Source organism: Penicillium macrosclerotiorum (genome assembly GCF_028827735.1).
Source record: "Penicillium macrosclerotiorum strain IBT 26536 chromosome Unknown utg000008l_segment0_segment0, whole genome shotgun sequence".
Taxonomy (NCBI): domain Eukaryota; kingdom Fungi; phylum Ascomycota; class Eurotiomycetes; order Eurotiales; family Aspergillaceae; genus Penicillium; species Penicillium macrosclerotiorum.
Window position 1 is genome coordinate 2627867 of NW_026643087.1, and position 18935 is coordinate 2646801.

The 18935-nt window shown below is 53.7% G+C and overlaps 6 protein-coding genes across 6 annotated transcripts; 2 read left to right on the top strand and 4 right to left on the bottom strand.

The window, feature by feature from the left end:
• Positions 1 to 3894: 3894 nt before the first annotated feature.
• png1 (peptide-N4-(N-acetyl-beta-glucosaminyl)asparagine amidase) lies at positions 3895 to 5314 on the top strand (the record flags this gene model as incomplete). Its single annotated transcript, XM_057080849.1, has 2 exons — positions 3895 to 4424; positions 4513 to 5314. 2 exons carry the CDS (start codon positions 3895 to 3897, stop codon positions 5312 to 5314), a joined length of 1332 nt encoding a protein of 443 aa, XP_056931177.1.
• A 2753-nt stretch (positions 5315 to 8067) lies between these two features.
• N7462_009136 (uncharacterized protein) lies at positions 8068 to 9671 on the bottom strand (the record flags this gene model as incomplete). The annotated part of the gene is made up of 4 exons (XM_057080850.1): positions 8068 to 8680; positions 8836 to 9196; positions 9373 to 9478; positions 9594 to 9671. 4 exons carry the CDS (start codon positions 9669 to 9671, stop codon positions 8068 to 8070), a joined length of 1158 nt encoding a protein of 385 aa, XP_056931178.1.
• A 512-nt stretch (positions 9672 to 10183) lies between these two features.
• N7462_009137 (glycoside hydrolase family 71 protein) lies at positions 10184 to 12021 on the bottom strand (the record flags this gene model as incomplete). The annotated part of the gene is made up of 4 exons (XM_057080851.1): positions 10184 to 10799; positions 10905 to 11130; positions 11250 to 11778; positions 11878 to 12021. 4 exons carry the CDS (start codon positions 12019 to 12021, stop codon positions 10184 to 10186), a joined length of 1515 nt encoding a protein of 504 aa, XP_056931179.1.
• A 1358-nt stretch (positions 12022 to 13379) lies between these two features.
• Positions 13380 to 13604, top strand: N7462_009138 (uncharacterized protein; the record flags this gene model as incomplete). The annotated part of the gene is made up of 1 exon (XM_057080852.1): positions 13380 to 13604. One exon carries the CDS (start codon positions 13380 to 13382, stop codon positions 13602 to 13604), a length of 225 nt encoding a protein of 74 aa, XP_056931180.1.
• A 520-nt stretch (positions 13605 to 14124) lies between these two features.
• On the bottom strand, positions 14125 to 14424 carry N7462_009139 (uncharacterized protein; the record flags this gene model as incomplete). The annotated part of the gene is made up of 1 exon (XM_057080853.1): positions 14125 to 14424. One exon carries the CDS (start codon positions 14422 to 14424, stop codon positions 14125 to 14127), a length of 300 nt encoding a protein of 99 aa, XP_056931181.1.
• Positions 14425 to 14614: 190 nt separating this feature from the next.
• N7462_009140 (phosphatase PAP2 family protein) lies at positions 14615 to 15996 on the bottom strand (the record flags this gene model as incomplete). Its single annotated transcript, XM_057080854.1, has 3 exons — positions 14615 to 15230; positions 15324 to 15823; positions 15916 to 15996. The coding sequence occupies 3 exons, from the start codon at positions 15994 to 15996 to the stop codon at positions 14615 to 14617; spliced, it is 1197 nt and encodes a 398-aa protein (XP_056931182.1).
• Positions 15997 to 18935: the final 2939 nt, after the last annotated feature.

Genomic DNA, 18935 nt, shown 5'->3' on the forward strand with positions numbered 1-18935 from the left:
GGTGACGCGGAAGCGCAGAGCTAACGCGCGGTAGCGCAAGCTGGTGGACCAGAGAGAAAGAAAAAAAATTCTTGAAGTTTGAGTTAGTACCTTCTCGAAATTTTCAAATATGATCCTTTCTAAAGAGTTTGGTCTCTGCTCTCATGTCGAAATACGTCATGCGCATGGTACAGGTCGGTGATCGACTGGGATCGACTGAGATGTCGAGCCAGATGCAGCTGGGATGAGCCATTTGCGCATCGATCTTCACCTGGTTGCGTGTCGGTCTTGGCTGTATGATGGAGGGGGGGGGGGGGCATGAAAGGCAAGGGTCGGAGCCACGAGTATACGTCGCAATATCTGGATTTGCTTGCTAGTTGTGGCGGACTGTAATGGTCCATGGTCCACGGAGCGGAGCGAAGCGAAAGCGTGGAGAGGGTTCGTGAGGCGCGGACCGTGACCCAAAAAATTAGAGACTCAATCCGTGATTATGGCTCATGACTGCGTAGCTCCATATCTCCTACCTCATAACGAGGGCATATCACTTTGACAGTAATAAGAACGCGGGATGAGCAATTTGGTCCGTTGACGACGATGACGGTTTTTGGCTGCTTGGCGTATTCGAATTGGCCCGACGGCTCGGCACCAGCAGCCCAAAAGGCGGGAGTAATCTTATCCCCCCCCCCTTTAGCCGTTTACTTCTAACGTAACTGGGGGCACGTCATGTCCTTGCTTTTTTGAGTACTGTGATTGCGGAAATCCTGAGACCTTTCGCGAGAGAAGACGCACCATCATGATGTGGACGACCACGAGTGCTTGGACGTGTTCGTAGTATACGCACGCATATTTTGGCAGATAGCGGATGGGTCCGATGTCAGGTGGTTCCGCTCCCGAGCAAGGTAATGCTGCTGTGTGATCGTATTTTCGCACCGTAATCCTCATGATCATACTGGGTCTGTTCGATCCGATTCACGGAAAGATTGGCAACTGGGCTCCGTCAGCAGAAGCCGCCGGGGTTGCAGGATTGGCTGGCGGTTGCGCCATCGAAGCGCGGTCCAGGGCGGGTCAGGCTGAACGGGATGAAAGGTAGAAAAACAGAAGACCAGAAGGGGTGTCATGAGATCCATTGAATCCTTGGTGATGAGCATGGACTGGGGTCGAGCAGGAGGATATATGCCGACATCGTCCATAATTCCGGCACTGAGGAGGATCTATCTATATCAAATCGCTATGAGGTATTGCGGCGCAGCATAGCCACAGGGCATTGAGGCGGTGGATTAAGCATGAAACACCGGAGACAGCGACTGGAGTCAGGTCAGGTCGGTGCTTAGGTCGTCAGGTACGAACATGACTAGCCCAAGAAGGGTCGATGGAACTCCACTGTCGGGTCCGCGCTCTGTGAAGTTACTAGGGTATGGTATCCGGAGTATTTTGATAACCCTGGCGTACTTCGTACGTAACCCATCCATCGTCCGTACCGACCGATGGACGCGTACGTTTGGAGGAGATCAATTTGGGGTCGCTGGATGGGGTACGCCGGACCGTTCAACCGTGATCGTCTGCGTCTGCCCCTCTCTGTCTCTCCCTCCCTCCCTCTCTCACTCTGCGGCTAGCAAGCAATGAGGATGGGTCGATACCAAAAAAAGAAAATAACCTTCGGGAAGTATCGAATCCAACCCCTCCCGTAGCCAAACTCATTCTATTATTCTTTGTTTTCCCCTTCGTTTCTGTTTTGCTGGCTATCTGGGACTACCTTTTGCAGCAGCCTAGGAAATCTCTCTGCCTGTCGGGGAACCGAAGAGGGACCCGGTCCTGGACATGGAGATGTACGAGATCTCCAATATCAATAGGGGGTGGGGAGAGCCTCAAGAAGAAAAAGCCAGTCAAGACCCATCGGGCGGACGAGGGCGACGTGTCGGTGGGTAAAGTGTCGGCACGAAGCGCTGGAGCTTGCGAATCAACCAACATAACGGGGCGACCCTGATGACCCTCTTCTTTTCAGGGTCTTCTCGCGGTGGACTCGCCGAGGGCCCACGCGTCGTGATTGGTGATGGAGATCTGGCGGTGTTGCGTCAACCAGCGTCACGACGAGATGAAGAGGGACTCTGTTTTCCTTTGATGTCTTTCTCCGGTCGCCGATCCAAAGCCGCTCATATCGCGGGAGAGGGGCGGGATCCCGGTTTTCCAGCTCCCAGTTCATGGTTCACGTTCAATAACCCGGGACACGAGAGTGAGACATCCTTCAGGTTGCATCCCGATCGACAGGAACATCGAGCCATACCAAGCCTTATTTGCAGGGGATATTCTGGAGTGCGACCGGAGCAACATGCCAAGCCCCCTGGAGAAAGGAGGACCCAGTTGAGACGTGGAGGAGGCTTGGTTGGCCGTGCGAAAGCCAATGGGCGACGAGAATCGATGCAAACTTGGCAAAGTGCGGCCGGCCCAAAGTCCTAAAGAGGAGACTCCCCAGGGTTTATTTCTTTTTTTTCTTTTCTCAAGGTCCCAGAAGGTCCCAAAAGGTCCAAAGACCTCCAAAGACCACGACGACGATGTCAGCAGAACCCCAAAGGGGACTAGCGCGGCCCTGGCGGTGGAGACCAACGAGGCTCTCGTCCGATCGCGTTGGCCGCCAAGACGGACGCTTGCGCGTCTCCGCCACTGCCCCATCGAAGCCCTGGAAATTGGAGAGGCTTTGAACGCGTATGCTTCTGACTCTTCTCTCTATCTCTCTCTCTCTCTCTCTCTCTGATCAAGATCAACATCCAAGCCACCGCATCCTGGATCATTCTCTCACGGAATTGACAGTATTCTCTTTTTTTTTTTTTTTTTCCCTCCCCTTTCTTGGTTCTTTTTTTTTGATTCTTGTGGGGGCTTCGATTGTTAAGTATCAACGCCGGAGAAATTTGTATGCTATCGTGATTCAAGGGGATCTCGATGATCGATTAGTTCCTGGTCAGGAAACCAGACTATATCGATCTGAGACTAGCATCGACGATTGCAGTCTCTCCATAGTGACATTGATCGCGGACGAGATTGGAACTATCCGAAGTAGAAGCAGTATAGACAGCGTACTTCCGTACCGTTGGTACCCTCGATACTATAGACACCGACGTCGTACTCTTCCTATCCTCTCCACTACCTGTACAAGCCCTGGCGCGATCCGAAATCCAAATCGAAACCAGCGTCAAACGTCACACAAGCCTCTCCCAGACATCCCTCCCCAAGGCCCCAAAGATGGCAAACTGTGCCAGGTCATGGGAATCCCCATGGGTTGCAACACGCGGCTGTGGCCAGCATGACAGGCGCCGAGAAACAACCGGATGGGAGTCGTATACTTCGTCCTCTGTACGCCGCACGGAGATTGAAGATCGACTGTTCCAAGAGTCCAAAGAGGGTCAAGGAGCCCCCGGTGTACGAGTCCCCAACAGGATTTGGCTCTGCCTGCCATCAGAATGATACGCATCGTAATCATCGCCAGGTGCAGCTGCATTAATAGAAACGCCAAGTCCGGGTCGGGTTACGTGTTCAGGGAAAATTACGGGAAAACGGGAAAAAAGGGTCTTGTCTTGGCTTTTTGCGTTTCCGTTGCGCACACGCGGCTTGGGCGCGGGGCCCGTGATTGGGGCGAGGCGCTGACGACGCTCGTAATACCGTACGCCGCAGTACGCAGGACCCAGCAGGCCCCGTCAAGGCCCTTTCCCCAGGCCCTTTTACGCTCTTGGCTCTCCCTTCTTCTCTTCTCTCTCCTCTCTCTCCCCTTTACCACTTGAACACACCACGCTCTCGACGGCTTTCCTTGGATCCCGACACAGGTGTGTGCTCGACTGCCTTCGACCTGCGTCCAGTCTGGAGTAAATCGCCTGTTCCGCCACCTCCAGCCTGCCCGCCCGGTGAACTGCAACATCCTCTCCGACCATGGCGGACGGCAAACCCCAGCACCGAGCGACGTCCCAGCCGGTCATGGCCGCCAACACCTACGATGCCAGCTCGCTTAGCCGCGAGTTCGAACAGTTAATGCGCACCAAACGATTCAATCAGCTCCAGGAGCACTCCCGATCACGAGCCGCGTCCCAGTCGCCCGCTCCTTCCTCCGGCCACTCGATTCCGCCGCCCTCGCGAGCGCCGCCACCACCTCCCGCCGCGGGCCTCGACCAGCATTCGACCTCTGTACCGAAACCCACCAGCAACCGTGGCCTGCCCATCATGCCCTCCCCGCCCCAAGACGCCGCCTCGCTGAAATTCTTCAATCTCCTCAAGGGACTCTCCGTCACCCCGACCAAGTATGAAAACCCGGGTCTGTTGGACGAGGCCCTGTGCGTCATTCCTCTCGATCGCCTCTATTCCGAGGCCGAGGAGAGGAGCCAGATTATGCAGGCCCAGGCCGCCAGCGTGGGTGGCAAGCCGGAATGGGGATACCAGGATTGTGTCATTCAAGCATTGTTGAGGTGCGTTCGAGATCTTCCCAGACCCTCTCCGTCGCGCCTCCTTCCCTTCTCCACTGGGCCCCCCATACTAACATCCCTTGTTTCGCAGGTGGTTCAAGCGATCTTTCTTCCAATTCGTCAACAACCCCCCGTGCTCGGCCTGCGCCATGCCCACGATCGCTCAAGGCATGACTCCTCCCAGCCCCGACGAGACCGCCCGTGGCGCCACCCGTGTTGAATTGTACCGTTGCTCCCAACCCAGCTGCGGTGCCTATGAACGATTTCCCCGCTACTCAGATGTTTGGCAATTGCTGCAAACCCGCCGTGGCCGCGTCGGGGAATGGGCCAACTGCTTCAGCATGTTTTGCCGTGCGGTCGGAGCCCGCGTCCGCTGGGTCTGGAACTCGGAGGATTACGTTTGGACGGAGGTGTACTCCGAACATCAACGTCGATGGGTTCACGTGGATGCCTGTGAGGGGGCTTTCGACCAGCCTCGTCTTTACACCGAAGGATGGCGCCGCAAGATTTCCTACTGCGTTGCCTTTTCCATCGACGGGGCAACCGATGTCACCCGTCGCTATGTTCGCAACTTCTCGAAGCACGGCAGTCCTCGCAACCGCACCTCCGAGGAGGTAGTTCTCTGGTCAATTCACGAGATTCGACGCAAGCGCCGGGAGAACATGTCCAAGACCGACATCTGCCGCTTGATGAAGGAGGACGAGCGTGAGGAACGCGAGCTTCGGGGCTTCACAGCCTCGGCACTTGCGGCCGAGATTCAGAACATCCTGCCGCGTAGCCTTATGGGCCACGAGCAGAAGCACGCCGATGCCCTCCAGGAGGCCTCCACGGACTGGCTGTCCGCCCATGGCCACGGTCATTCTGGTCCCGACCGGTCACACGACGGACGGTGATCGGTTGGCTTGTATTGCGAGCTTTTTTTCCCCCTCCCGGATTGCCGAAGATAATTTCTTCTGCCTCCTTACATCGAACGATTTGGTGACCTAAAAATCTTCCAGTCGACAGGACTGGGTGATACCCCGTTTTATAGGACCCGACGGGTGCGCCCTTTGGCCCAATCTTCATCGGCTACGTCGACATCCCACTCCGATCGGCCTCACGACGGTCGCGTCGGGCGTGTCCCAGATACCGCTTCGAGCGGCCGCGGTTCTAAAAGAATCATCACTGGGATTCAAAACCACGAGACCGTCTCAACATCAGAATACTGGCTTTTATCTGCCTCGTACGCCCACTTTGACTGGCGATACATGAGCGCACGGTCGCCATCACTGATCAACGACCCTCCCATCATGGGAGAAACCAACCATCCCATTCTCCCTGAACGACCAATTTCATGGGCATGAACCCCCTGAAGTCCCTGTTCGGATATTCTCAACCCTCCTTTTGGATTTCTCAGCCGGTCGCAAGATTAATGTCTTCCTTGCACAATAATCATGGCTCTCTCCACTTGTTCCCATATTTCGCATCATGGCATTGGACTCGAGGCACTCTCCCTTTTATTGCAAGGCGCCTGTGGTGACGATTCGATTTATCTCCTTCATTTTAATTTGGGAATTTTTTAACCCTATGGCTCATGTTGTACGAGACACCGTTGCAGCCCTCTTTCTTATCTTCCTTCCTTTTATGTATAGTCGCCTATATGGTTTCGCCTTCTTTTTTGGCATTGGATCGCGACTCGATCCGTTCTATTTTTTTTCTTCCTGGACTTTGACGACCTTTCCTTTTTTTTTCCACTTGACCATGCATTTTTCATTTTGTGCTACTACCAAGATACCACTTTCTTAATACTATTTACACCTTTTCCGTGTCACGCCGGACCCCAAAATCCATAATGTCCCCAAGTATAAGCCATATCCACCAATCTCACTCGACCACAATCCCAACATGTGAGTCCTTCTGGCCTTCTAGACCGTACTCTCCGAATACCATAAAATACCTGTTTGATTATGATGTGCGATCGTCCCCCTTCCCCTCCCCTGCCCCGCGACTTTCGTACCCTACCAGTGGGGCCTGGCCCTGGCCCGTGGAGCCCTTCCAGCCCCCCACCCGCACTTGCGTGGTCCTTTCGCCATGTCGTCTTTTCGCGCCCTCCAACCTCGACAATATCACCAGCACCCTTGGTCCCGGGCACCGAATTCTTAGGCTGCCACGTCACTGCTGCGGTCAAAGAGCTGCCCCTGAGGTGGCCGCCCGCTGTTTGGGGCTGAAACACGGGAGCCGCAGCCCTGTGCCCCAGCCGTGGGCACGGCCCTCCGTTTCTGGTGTATATTTATAGACTCAAGCTGTGGGTGGGTCCAGGGTCCCGGTGGAGACGGGAATCGGTTGTGGTTCTCGTAAGGCTGGTTAATATAGGGAGCTTGCTGGGGTAAAGTCGTCAAATTCTATAATATGCAACAAAAAAGGTAAAGGAGGGGATATGCACTCATGTTGATGGATCTGGGCTGTATAGATTTCTCTCCAGTGGCCACCCAGTGAAGGCACGAAAGATCCGAGTCCAGATAGTACCCGGCAGTTCGACCGTTGCTGGACGTTTATCAGGGTGGGAAAGGGGCTCTGGTATAGACGGCAGGTTTCACGTCTACCTTCACGTCCCGGCGTAAATGGAACAGATCGAACCTTAGATGACCAAATTATGATTCGATTCCTTCGCCATATCGCATTCGAGAGGGGTCTTCCTATGGCAATGCGGATGAGAAGATCCACTGTGAACTGTTATAGATGCGTGGCTCCAAAAAAGCAAACCTGAAATTTCGATTGCGTGGCTTTACGGGTTCAGACTATCGACTGGAATATCTGTATGATTTTACCTGCGATGGACTTGAAACTTTTTAAGCAGACCATCCCAGTTTCACAAATTGGCCCTCTTTAAGTCGTATCGTTCAGCACCTCCAGCGTGTGGTATTGAAATGGTTAGGTGACCCAAATCCATCAATATATATTCCGCCTAAAATGATCGAGGTAAACTCTCTGGGGACGGGCTATAACCTGATCGACTGCATTAAGCTGTTGCAAGATAAAATGCCCTCGAAATCTCGAGATTTTAGACGTTGTTGGACGCTAGACGTCTCTAACTTATACGAGGGAAAGCTACCGACGAAGATAAATATGACAAATGCTTGCGAGAGCCATTTGTGAGCCATCCCAATGCAGATATATGCGGGCCTGAATGATACTTTGATGTCAAACGCTTCAAGGTATTTGAAACTCGATCGCGCAACGACAAAGTCTCTGGCGGTGGATTCTTTTTGACAGTATGCTCAAATATGCAAACAATTCCTGCGCGTATGAATGGCTCCACTTGATTCGTCATTTAGGTATCGATTTGGATCAAATTGAGGGCCGAAAGAGTGGGCTTTGGCGGCGTTAGAATTGGCGGAAGATGGTGAATTAGCTATATGAAATTATAGGAGGGGGGTCGTTGGGAAACATTTTATATCCAACGTGCCACGCAGAAATCACCATCTTATCCAGTATTCACACAGTATCTGTGCTACGGATATGAACTACAAAAACCCCTGATCGATTGGCTTTCACGGATTCGATCGCCACTGAACCGCCATGTAAGCCTGGTGTTGAACAGTATTAGGAGCAAGAGAATGGGACATCCTCATAGGGGACAATGGATAGGATATGGATGCCTCTCCTATCACGTCGTGATGAAGCAATTGATTCCTCTCCGCCGGAGATCCTCGCCCACCTGCCCCAGCTCCTGCGCGTAGTACAACTGGCCCTGTAACCGCAGCTCCCAGAAAGTAGGCGGCGGATCGGTCAGCGCAGATTCAGCACAGAAACAAGACCACCCGTCCTCAGAACACCGACGTCCATTCGACCCATCACTTTCGCTTGACGCCGAACAAGACTCCTCATCCGAACTACACAAACCACCTCGCGCCGACGCCCATCCACCCCGGCGCGGTCGCACTCGCAACCCCCGCAACGGCTCCAGGAACACTGGCAGCTTCTCGATCGGCTCGCGGAACCAGCTACTCGCCAGGACGAGAACGAAAGAGCGCAGCGCTGGCAGCCGTTTCAGTGCGCGGCAGGTGTCGAGCCACTGCGCACGGCCGGCAGAGACGTAGACCGCGCGGACGGGGTCCTTGGTAGGCAGCCAGTGGCCTGAGAAAGACCATCGCAGCTCGATGGCGTGCAGGGAGTCCCAATGTCCGGGTGGAAGCGTGGGTCGCAGGTAGGATAAGGACCAGGGGTTGCTGAATTCGAAGATGGGTAGGGCGTAGAGAAGGTGGATGGACTCGGTGTATCTGGAGGAATTGGAAAAGGCGGGGCGTGTTAGAATGGACACTTGCGGTGCACAAGTGCTTACAGAGGATATATCTCTTTTCGGGGATTGTGTTTCTTCTTCTGTTCCCTTTGGACGGGAGACAAGTGCGGGGGAGAAGGTATAGTTCAGGCATACATTTGTCGACAGGACAGTGCCAGCCCGAGTAGCATTCGTCCTGTTTGCTGGCGGCGCATCGTCACGGCATCGCCCCTTTTAACCGGCTGTGGGATCCCCGCGCCGTGGCATATCTCGCAGAGCGATCCTGTGGACGGCTTGCAATTGAGCGTATCGTCCGTATTGCGCGGACACACGATATGTCCGAGACGCGGACCATTGCACTGAATGATATGCAGACGGAGACCGCCCAGGACCATTTCCCATACGATGAGGCGGACCTCGGGGGAGAGGCAGGCGAGCAGCCTGCATTGGGGCTGCGGCTGCGGGGACGCGGGGAGGGCTCGGCGATGGGCGCGGGGGAGCGGAGCCGGCTTGTGATCTGTTGGTGCCCCGGGAAGGCCCAGCGATTAGCAATTGAGACCGGCAAATTGTGTCTGCTCGAGAAGGGTGGAGAAGAAAGGGACCAGCCTCTCCGTCTGCGATGACCGAGGGTGAGGTGTTCGAGCCTCGCGAGGGGGAGGGAAGAGTATAATGCGCGGGTACTCTCTCACTGACTCTGGTATCGTTGGGCGAGGACATCCTCCCACGAGAAGACCCCTGGTTTGATGCGGGTCATGACGCGGAGAATCAATAGGAAACGCGGGAGATCGGCGTAGCCACGCTATAGTTAATTGATTCTTTGGAGCCTACGATCAATGCAGGGCAATGCAAGGCAATAACACAAGAGGGTCGTGGGGAGTTTCATATAAGGAACTGCGTTGGGTTGCGAAACCTACCTGCAGCTCGGCAGTATGAACGGGGTCGTCCTGCTGATCAAGCCCGTGGCTTGGCCGGGAATCTGGAGAGAATTCCATTCGATGGGGGCAGACATGGGGAGAGTGAGCTTTTTAAAACGGGGAAAGTCAACAAAGCTAAAAAGGGGGGGCGATGGGGAAGCCCAGAATCGTTTGTTCTGTCCGACGTCCGGAGAGTCGGTGAGCGATCACAGAGGCCCCGTTGGTACATGCCGAGATAAGACGGGTTGTATGGGGGACGAGGTACCCGGTAGCTTGCACCTGACTCTACGAACTAGCATGCCCATACTACTATGCGCCTCCATCGGACTAGGACGCGGATAATGGAGCATACGGAGCCACGAAAATAAGTCGGTCACATTCGCCCCCTGCTCCTCCCGATGGTATCCATATCTCAATATCACTATCGGTCCAGAGTGATCATAACTAGATCATAACGTCGTATCACCGGCCCGAGAACTCGGTGCGGGTAGTGTACAGAGCGACAAACGACTTCCGTAAGGGCGTCCCTCATCCGCTCGACTGGGATTGACTCCCTCGCGCATCTCTCCTCTTTACCCCTTCCCGCCAGATTATGTACCGGCTCCGCTTATACGGGTGCCTGTACTCTCGCTGAGGCTCGCGCCCAGGGTATTCGTTGGGCACGCGACCTTCAGCCCCTGGGATAACATGGCCAAGCCGGCTGGCCGGAGCTGGTCAATCCTAGCTGGCGCCGGCAACGTCCCCACATACGCATTGAAGTTGTAAATTCCACAAATGCACGTGTCGACAATGTCCTTCCAGCTCGTGCCCGCGAGGATGGTCCGGCCATCCCGAGTCACCGCAAACCGCTGCTGGCCCACGCCCATTGGCACCGAGTGCGCACTGATGCCCGCCGGCGCCTGGAAGACACGCGACTGGTCGCCGGACTGCACGGCCACGCGGGCGGGCGACTGGAGCAGCGTGACGACAAAGACCTCGTCGGCCATCGTCTCCCAGCCGTTTGGCCGGCCCGCAAAGAAGTTGCCGCTGGCGTTGTTTGCGGTGCCGTCCATCGTAGTGTCGGTCGCATCGCAGTTTACGTTCTTCTTGGTGGGGCGGTACCAATACACCAGCTTGTCCGCGGTGATGTAGCGCCGGGCATCCGTGACGCCGGCCTTGTACGCGGCAATGAACGGCTTCGACATCTCGAGCCAACCGTCATGGGGCCTGGTGGAGACGATCAGTTCCAAGGAAACGCTTCCATGGCGGGGATAGAAGTCCGATCATGAGAATAGATCGAACAAGGCCGATTGGGGGATTAGAGCGACTTACATGTCCATGACCCATTTCGAGGCACCGTCATCCGTGTGCGGCGATGAGAGAGGTCCGACATAATGGGACTCGCCGTAGTCATTCCAGGTGATGATCTCCACAAACCGGGGACGCAGCGCCAGGATCTCCCGCCATCGGTCATACCACAGTAGGTTGGACGGGAAGACCCAATTCTTGCTGTAGGAGACCTCGCCGCCGAAATGGGTTGAAAACCACGGTGAAACAGCTAGGCCGCAATCTTAGTATGTGGGGTAAAACTTGCCTCCGCGCTCTCTTCTTCTTCGGCCAACCTAGCACGGACATAATGGAAAGACAGAGAAAAAGAGAAAAAGGTGAGGAACTTACGCGCAATATAGGGCTTCCCTTTTAGAGCCGTGAGATAAGCCTTATCCCCGTCCACCACCGTGATTTTGTGTGCTCTGGTGGGCGCCTTGTTGTCGCCGTTGTTCGGCCAGGCCATCCAATTCAGCGCGCCCTGGATGGCGTCGAAGTCGCCCTGGCCCGGGTGGAAGTTCGGAGCAAAGAAGACATCCTGGCCGGCTGCCGAATTGATCGCGTTGACATCCACGCCGTCACCAGCGAACGAGGAGACGAACACTTTGCCGTCCACTTTGAGCTGGGCGGCGTGGTGGGCGTACTGCTTGACCTTGGCGCCGACGGCGGTGCCCTGGCTGGGACTCCACCAGTTGAAGTCGAAAGAGAGAAAAACATGCATCCCATTGCGGGCGGCAGACTCGTACGCAAAGCCCAGCTGGGTGTCGGTGTAGGCGTCGGTGCCGATATTCAAGGCAAAGGCATCGATGCCCGCGGCCTTGGCGCGCTTCATGTCATCGTCATACTCCGTAGCACTCTGGCGGTTGCTTGTAATGCCGATCTGCACCCCGTCCGGTCAATTCCATAGAAAAGAAAATATCATCGGAAGAGAGAAGGGGAGTGGGGGAGGGAGAGGGAGAGTTCTCATTGTTCAACTCACCATAAAATGACAGAAAACGAGCCGGTCGGCCATGTCTGTCGTAGTCGGCGTGACGGCCGGGGCCGTGGGAGTGGGACAGGCTCCGGTGAAGGAGAGGAGGAGCCCGATTAGGGCAAGTTTCAGGGACATGCCGGCCCGGAGCATGTTGGCGATTGGCGATGCTTGGCAGCGCTTCAATCCAAGCTCGCTCCTGAGGGTTTTCAGTTGGATTTGAAGGCCAGTCGAGGAATTGATCGAGGGTCAATAGATCGGGGAATGTCGAGTTCCTCCAAGCACGGCCAAAGCCGTAAACAAGGGATCGAGTATGAAGTATAAGCAAGACTAAGGAATGACTGCAGTTCGAATTGGACCCCGAGAAGGACAGAAAAAGAGGAAAACAGCGTGAAGATAAAGCCCCTGGCGCTTGCTGTTACTTTTGGACGAGACCCTTTGGACTCGTTTCATCCTCCTGGATTTCCATCCTTCGTTCCTTGGCCGCCAACCCTCCACCAACCTTGGCCCCGGACAGCCAGTCCTGCCACCCCGTCACAGAGCATTATGGATTAACCAGAATATATGAAATAACAGGAGTGAGCCAGATGATGACAATGAGGAGAATGATAGATACACGTATCACCAAGTCCAACAACCAGTCGGCAGCAAACTCCGTCCTTGCTTTGGCGCGTGTCACGGCGCTTAGTGACTTACTTGGGTCTCGGGGATTTCACTCCCCATTCACAACCAATCTCTCACAAAGATGTAGGTCACAAAGCAAAAGATCGTACTTGAAACAGAAGGGGGAACAGGACCAAATACAAGGAAGAGCGAATGGGCAAATGGAAGAGTGGGATGCCACCCACCACAACGCCACAGGGTCCATCGGCCGGGCGCAAGTGGCCGCGATCTGGCATGCAACCCGCAGCACTGAATGGCGCGCCCAAATTGGAGGACCGTCTCGAATTCCATGCTGACTCGTTGATGATATCGGTGGCGGTCAGAGATGCCGAATACCTGGATCGAGACCTATTCCCATCCCCTTTTGCTCCTTTCGCCCCCGCCTGATTCAAAGTACGTACTATTTGTATCCACGTTAAGACGCAGGACGCAGGGCATACCCGAGCGGCCGAGCCCCATTTGATGCCACGAAAACCTTCACTACGACAGAGACGAATTGCCCTGCCTTTTTTATTCTCTCTCTTCTCTGTACTCCGTGCAAGGGCGGACTCGTCCGTCCCTGCACCGGATCAGCGCTTCGAGACCCGCAAATCACATCGGTGATAGGAGAGGCCCCGCATGCCACACAGAACGGCGACGCAGAGTTCCGGGCGGACAAGGTGCAACCACATTGAACAAAAGGAAGGCATGGTGACAGCCGGAGCCATTTGGATATTATCCAGGATGTTGCGGTGCTGCAACAGCCGCATGGGATGATGGGGAGTGCGCCCCGGAGAGTAGATAGTAGTTGGATTGTAGATGATGGAGAATGGAGAACGCGGGATAGCGGACCTAAAGAACGGAAGAACATGGCGCGATACGATTTTGATTTCATCGTAGCTCTCTCGCGGTCCGATGTCGGCCTAGTATATCAGAAAGTTAGCGGAACAGCTTTTGACCCCTCGTCAGGTCGCATCAGCATCACGGGTATGAACTGTGCAGGACATCTCTCTGGAGCCATTGCGCATCATGCCTCCCACGTTGCACGAACCAGCATCGGACCCGGAGGACATGACGGTGCCCTGAATGGGTAACGAACGAGGCTATTTAACCTTGGTGGGACGATCCAGGATGCAGTCGCCGTTGGTCAGGCGCGAACTACACTGGTTTCCCAGTCGCCATGATGATTCGGTAGAAACAAGATGTTGAACATCGCCAGATATGTGGTGTTTGCCAAACTCCAGCTGGCAAAACAAACCTTGGTAAACAAGTAGCAATCCTTTGGGGTCGAAGGCCAAGTCAGTATCTGCAACGTATAGGAGGTCGTTATTTTTGACATCTACTCGGAATTTCCCAGGGTTGCTCGCATAGCGTCTGTCCTCCCAAGCGTACCAACCTACACAACAGAGAGAGATGGACTTGATCACGATCTTACGAGGCCCAATAGAAAAGGTCAAAGGCACAGGGCCCTTAATTAGGTGTATATATCTAGACGAGACGATCCGCCCTAATCACTCTTCTTCGCATCGTTTTCGCTGCGCGCTGGGTCTGCGAGAACGTTGGTGAGAGTAAGACCCTTCTATTTATCGACAGAGCGATCGATCAAGCTCCGGCTCATCGATGGGAAATGTCCGACCCTTCTTCATGATCCGTCAAGAGAGCCAAGTTTGGGTGGAGGCTGCTGGCCCACAAGTGATCGTCCGGCCCCCAAAACCCTATTTCAAGGTCGCGAAGAACCTCTGCCTGGGCAGGAAGGTTGACGGCCTGCGTCACAGCCGTCAACTGGACAAGTCGAAGCATCCCTTTCGCTAATTTCCAGCGGCGTGCAAGCGCACGAAGAGTGGTCAAAATATCTCCGAAGGCGTCCTTGTCTTGGTCATCGTCCAGAATTTTCAGCAGCGTGGACAAACTCATCGTGGCGTACTGCAATAGATTTCGGTAATTTCTAAAAGAACTCAGATGCGAGATGCGAGAGATTCGCTAAGCCGATACTCATGATGCAAAAAATGTGGGTGAAAGAACCCAAAAAGATTCAAAAAAATTTCAAAAAAAAGCAACCCCCCCCCCCAAAACCCCTAAAACACCCACATATTTATTATAAGTCTCACACATACTCGTAATTCGAGACCGGGCGATACCGGTGTGCATCCGCATCGTTGTCGTCAACCTGCTTACCAACATTCGGCGCTGGCTTTGCCAATCGGAGCACCCAGCAGAAACAGTACTCAAGCGGCAACAGCAGCAGTAGGACGCGGTTGAAACAGAAACAGAAAGAAACGGAGATCATGGCCATGACGGCATCCAGCCAGTAGTGGTTGGCCGTGGCGACAATTACACTGAGGACAAGCAGGGAGTAGGCGACGGCTAGAGCGACGTAGACACACTGCATGAAGGTGGACTTTCGTACAGGCTTCCCACGGATGCGACGCAGGATCTCGGAGTGGTAGAGCAGGGTGCAGCTAATGACAAAGGCGTAGGTGAAGTGCAGACTGGGCATAGCGGCGAACTGGTTCACTGATTTGCTGTCGACCCACACGCTCTCGGCATGTTCCTGGCGTACAGTGTCGTAGAAGTTGAAGGATTCGGGGAGCAGTCGGGGTGGCATGCAAGGATAGACGCAGAAGGTTGCGAACGCGAGGAAGTTCCCGAGCGTCATGGTCCGACGGGCCAGGGCGAAGGTGTTGGCATTGGGCGCTTCGTGATAGTACCAGGAAAGGAACCTAGAATGAGTATTTTGAGTCAGTCATCCAGGTTGACTCCACAGAATGGGGAAATTAAACGCCGACATTGATCATCGGAGGAGCATCACGTACAGGACGGTACCGGGAATATGCACGAGGGAGTAGATGCGATTAAAAAAGGTCATGATATTAGGATGGTTGGAGAGGAAGAACCATTGGAAATCGGATTCCTGGATAGGAAAGAAGAATCGGAAGAACGACTCATGTTCGAAGTTGAGGATGCTAATGGCGTGGTTCTGGGCGACGTCGACGACACCGACCTGCGCGGGAAGCAGCCACTGCGAGGTGGCCTTGGTGACGGAGTAGAAGAGATAATTGAGAATCCAATAGAACATTTCCACCAGGAAAGGGAATTTCCACAGAATCCGGCTGTGGATGTGATTGCGCCAGCGCGATGAGTCCGGAATTCTGATTGGAACGCCGCAGAAGACCTCTTTCTGTTCTCTGTCTTCCTCGTCCTCAAACTCACGAGGTGACGTCGGGACGGCTTTGGAGCTGTTCTCTCCCCCAAACACATCGTAGTTTTTCCGGCGGTTGAGGATCAAAGAGCCAATCATGATGCTCACTACGACCTGCCATATTCATGAGCTTCCTACTCAGGCATACTTTTAGGAGGGGATGGCGGGCCCGTCTCCGGGAGCAGCGAACAAGAGAAAGCGCTTACCAGAGGTTCCAGCCAAGTGTGGGAGGAGAACTGAGGTTTTCCCAGGTCAGGGTGGTCGGGAGTCGGCGTGGGCGCCGACATGCTGGGCGAATCGGCCAGTTGAACAAGAGTAGGAAGGAGAAGCAAGACCAAGGGATCGGAATAGAAAAATGAACGCCAGGGCGAAGAAAGCCCGGTGAAATTCGGCGCTGAAGAAGCTTAGGGAGAGGAAGAGAAGGACAGAGCGAGAGAATTCGAAAGAGAAAGAGACGAAAGAGCGGAAGGTCTTCTTTGGGCCGAAGGGGTCAATGCCAAGGCTCAGTCTTCGTGTCAGGTTTGCGGGTTCGCGGGTTGGTCATTTGCAGCTCCAGGCCCAATGCAGGCCTTGCAGGAATATCCCGCAATGATAATAGGACAAGAAGGACGGGTGGAGTAATTGTCTCCCATCCAGGGGAGGATGTCAGATCCAGCCTCAATTGGGGTTCACGTTGCGATTCTACGAAGCTATCTACGGAGTATACGGAAAGGACATGGGATTTACGTTGCAAAGAAGAGAGAGAGAGAGAGAGGCGCTGATGATGATGATGATGATGATGATGATGATGATAGTCTCGACTAAAGGCACAGGTCTGGCTCGCTCTCGCCAACAAAAATCTCTGCCACGATGATTGTGATGATAACTTCGTCCGAGGCGGAGCAATTATTGCGCCTTGGGGACTAGGCCACTGGGGGAGGGAACGGAGTCGGAAAGGTGGAGTCCGAAGGGAACGGGACGAACAGCACGGCGATCCAGGCGGATTCCAGAAAGAACACCGGCGTCGAGAGAGAGCGAAGCTTTGGTGACTCGTCATGAGCGTCCGATGTAAACCCATCGAACCATAAATGCGGGACATGGGCGCAGGGCCAACCAGTCGAGAATCGCATTACGTGGAGCCCAGACCCAAAGGGGCAGGCGAAAAAAAAAATGACAAAATCGGCAGCCACCGGTTCATTGAGTGCCCGAGCGCCGACGTTGAAATCAAGGCGGAGTTCCCAAGTCCAACCCCTTTCGTCTCAAGGGGACGCGCGGAACCGGTTGCTGGTGTGCTCGCGTGCTCGTGAACCTCCCATGGCCCTCCCGTATTCGTATTTTCGTATCCCGTAAGGCTGAGTCGATCGGAGATCGGAGACCCAAAATCCGGGTTGGATCCTGGCTTCCGGTTACTGAACTTCCATCACTCAGAAGCATTGGTCAGGTCTCGAGGGTCATGATCGGGGTCTCGTTGGTGCGAAGTTGCGAGGTTGTGAGGTTGCGAAGATGCAGAATCTTTGAAGTTCAAGTTGACCAGAATGGTCTCGTGACCATCGCCGCCGACCTGACGAGGCGGAAGTACGAGCAGAGCAACCAAAAGGAGCGAGCAATCGTAATCGGAATATTTTGATTTTGATTATCACCATGACAAGAATGACCGTCAATTCCAAGCCCAGTCGCTCAATCCCTCAATCATGATGGACACCAAACCCCCTCCTGCACCGCTTGACAGCTGATAGTTGATGTTCCACGCACCCTCAAGCCCCCGACCCAAACAAAGAAAGGGGGCTTGCGTTATTCTGGCTGGAGGCGCAGGGGATCCAAAAAGGGTTCGGCCCCACGAGAGCCATTTCAGGCCAACGAAAGATCCAAGCCCGAAGGCTGGAAAGATGCGAAGGGCATCAGTACGCAGTGGGGATGCGGATGACCTGATTAGCCGCCCCACAACGGCCAATTCAGCCGACCCCGACGGGGTGATATGTACGGAGTAGTCAACGCATTGGATACTCCAAATGGTAAGGATTGGCCATCTGGCCAATCAGCTCCGCTTATCCAATGTCGAAGGACATTAAGTAACCAACTAAATATTAGTTAGCGGGTTATTTAACTAGTACGCCATGTAACAGAGCAACTACGTATAACTCCTGTGAGCTAACTTGTAGTAGTTAGTATGAAGACCGATAGCTTCGCCCCCTGTCAGCGTCAGATCATTGCAATCCGCATCGGGAAGTAAATACGTGAGCGAATCAAGCCCGTCAAGTGTCCCCCGTCCTCTCCAGCTCCACTCCCCAACCCCCATCGAAAGGGATCTCAGACTGAGTTTCGGGGTTCGGTTTTCCTTTTCCCACTCATGCCCCTGAGACGTTTTTGTTGTTTTCTTCTTCTTTTTTATGTCCCCTTTCTTGCTTCTTTCTTGCTTTTTCAACGCCGGGGTCCCAACCAAGGAAAATCCGGAGATCCTTCCCGGCCGGGACACTTGGCAAGTTGCACTAACTAACTTAGCCTACGCTTGAAAGTTATGCATCGCTGACTTAAGCGGCTTCGGCACGGATGTCCAAAAATTCCGAAAGAGCATAGGCGTTTGCATTTCTCTAATCTCATTCTGTGTCTCGCTCTGACCTATTACAAGATGTTTTCTGGAATGGTCCATAATTCTTTATTGCTTTTAGATTCTATGTAGTTCTCCGAATTGTAAATAAGGTTTATTGATACTTTCGACTGCAAACGCCTTGAGCTTTTGGATTTTTTTTGGGGGAGCGTTCTTCGTTCTTCTCACTCAAGTCTTCTTGCTGGTTTGCACGCTTCAAGGATCACTTTCCTCGAATATTCTGTCAAGATGCCTAATGGTATATAATCGTCTCAGCTAGGGTCTATAGCAACTGACTAATGTTTCTAAATAAGATTCAACACTTGCACATCATAGTGCCTATATCATCTTCAGTACTAATCCCCCGTATAACCTCTTCAGAAAGTCATATGGCGCTCTTCAAAATACAGGTCAGCTCATCCCAACTCGGGTGATCCATATTGTCGACAAGGTTTACCGCCTGGTATTTCAAACCAAGGCCCTTTTCCCTGTGTTATTCGATACATGCAGCATGGTCACAACCGTGTGATGCGTCGCCCCACCTGTTGGAATCCCAAGCCATCGACATAAATATAAACAATATCCAGTAAAATAAGTCCACTTCAGAGTGATACTGAAGGAATCAACAAGACTTTCAAGTTAATATGACCTACCAAGTAGGGT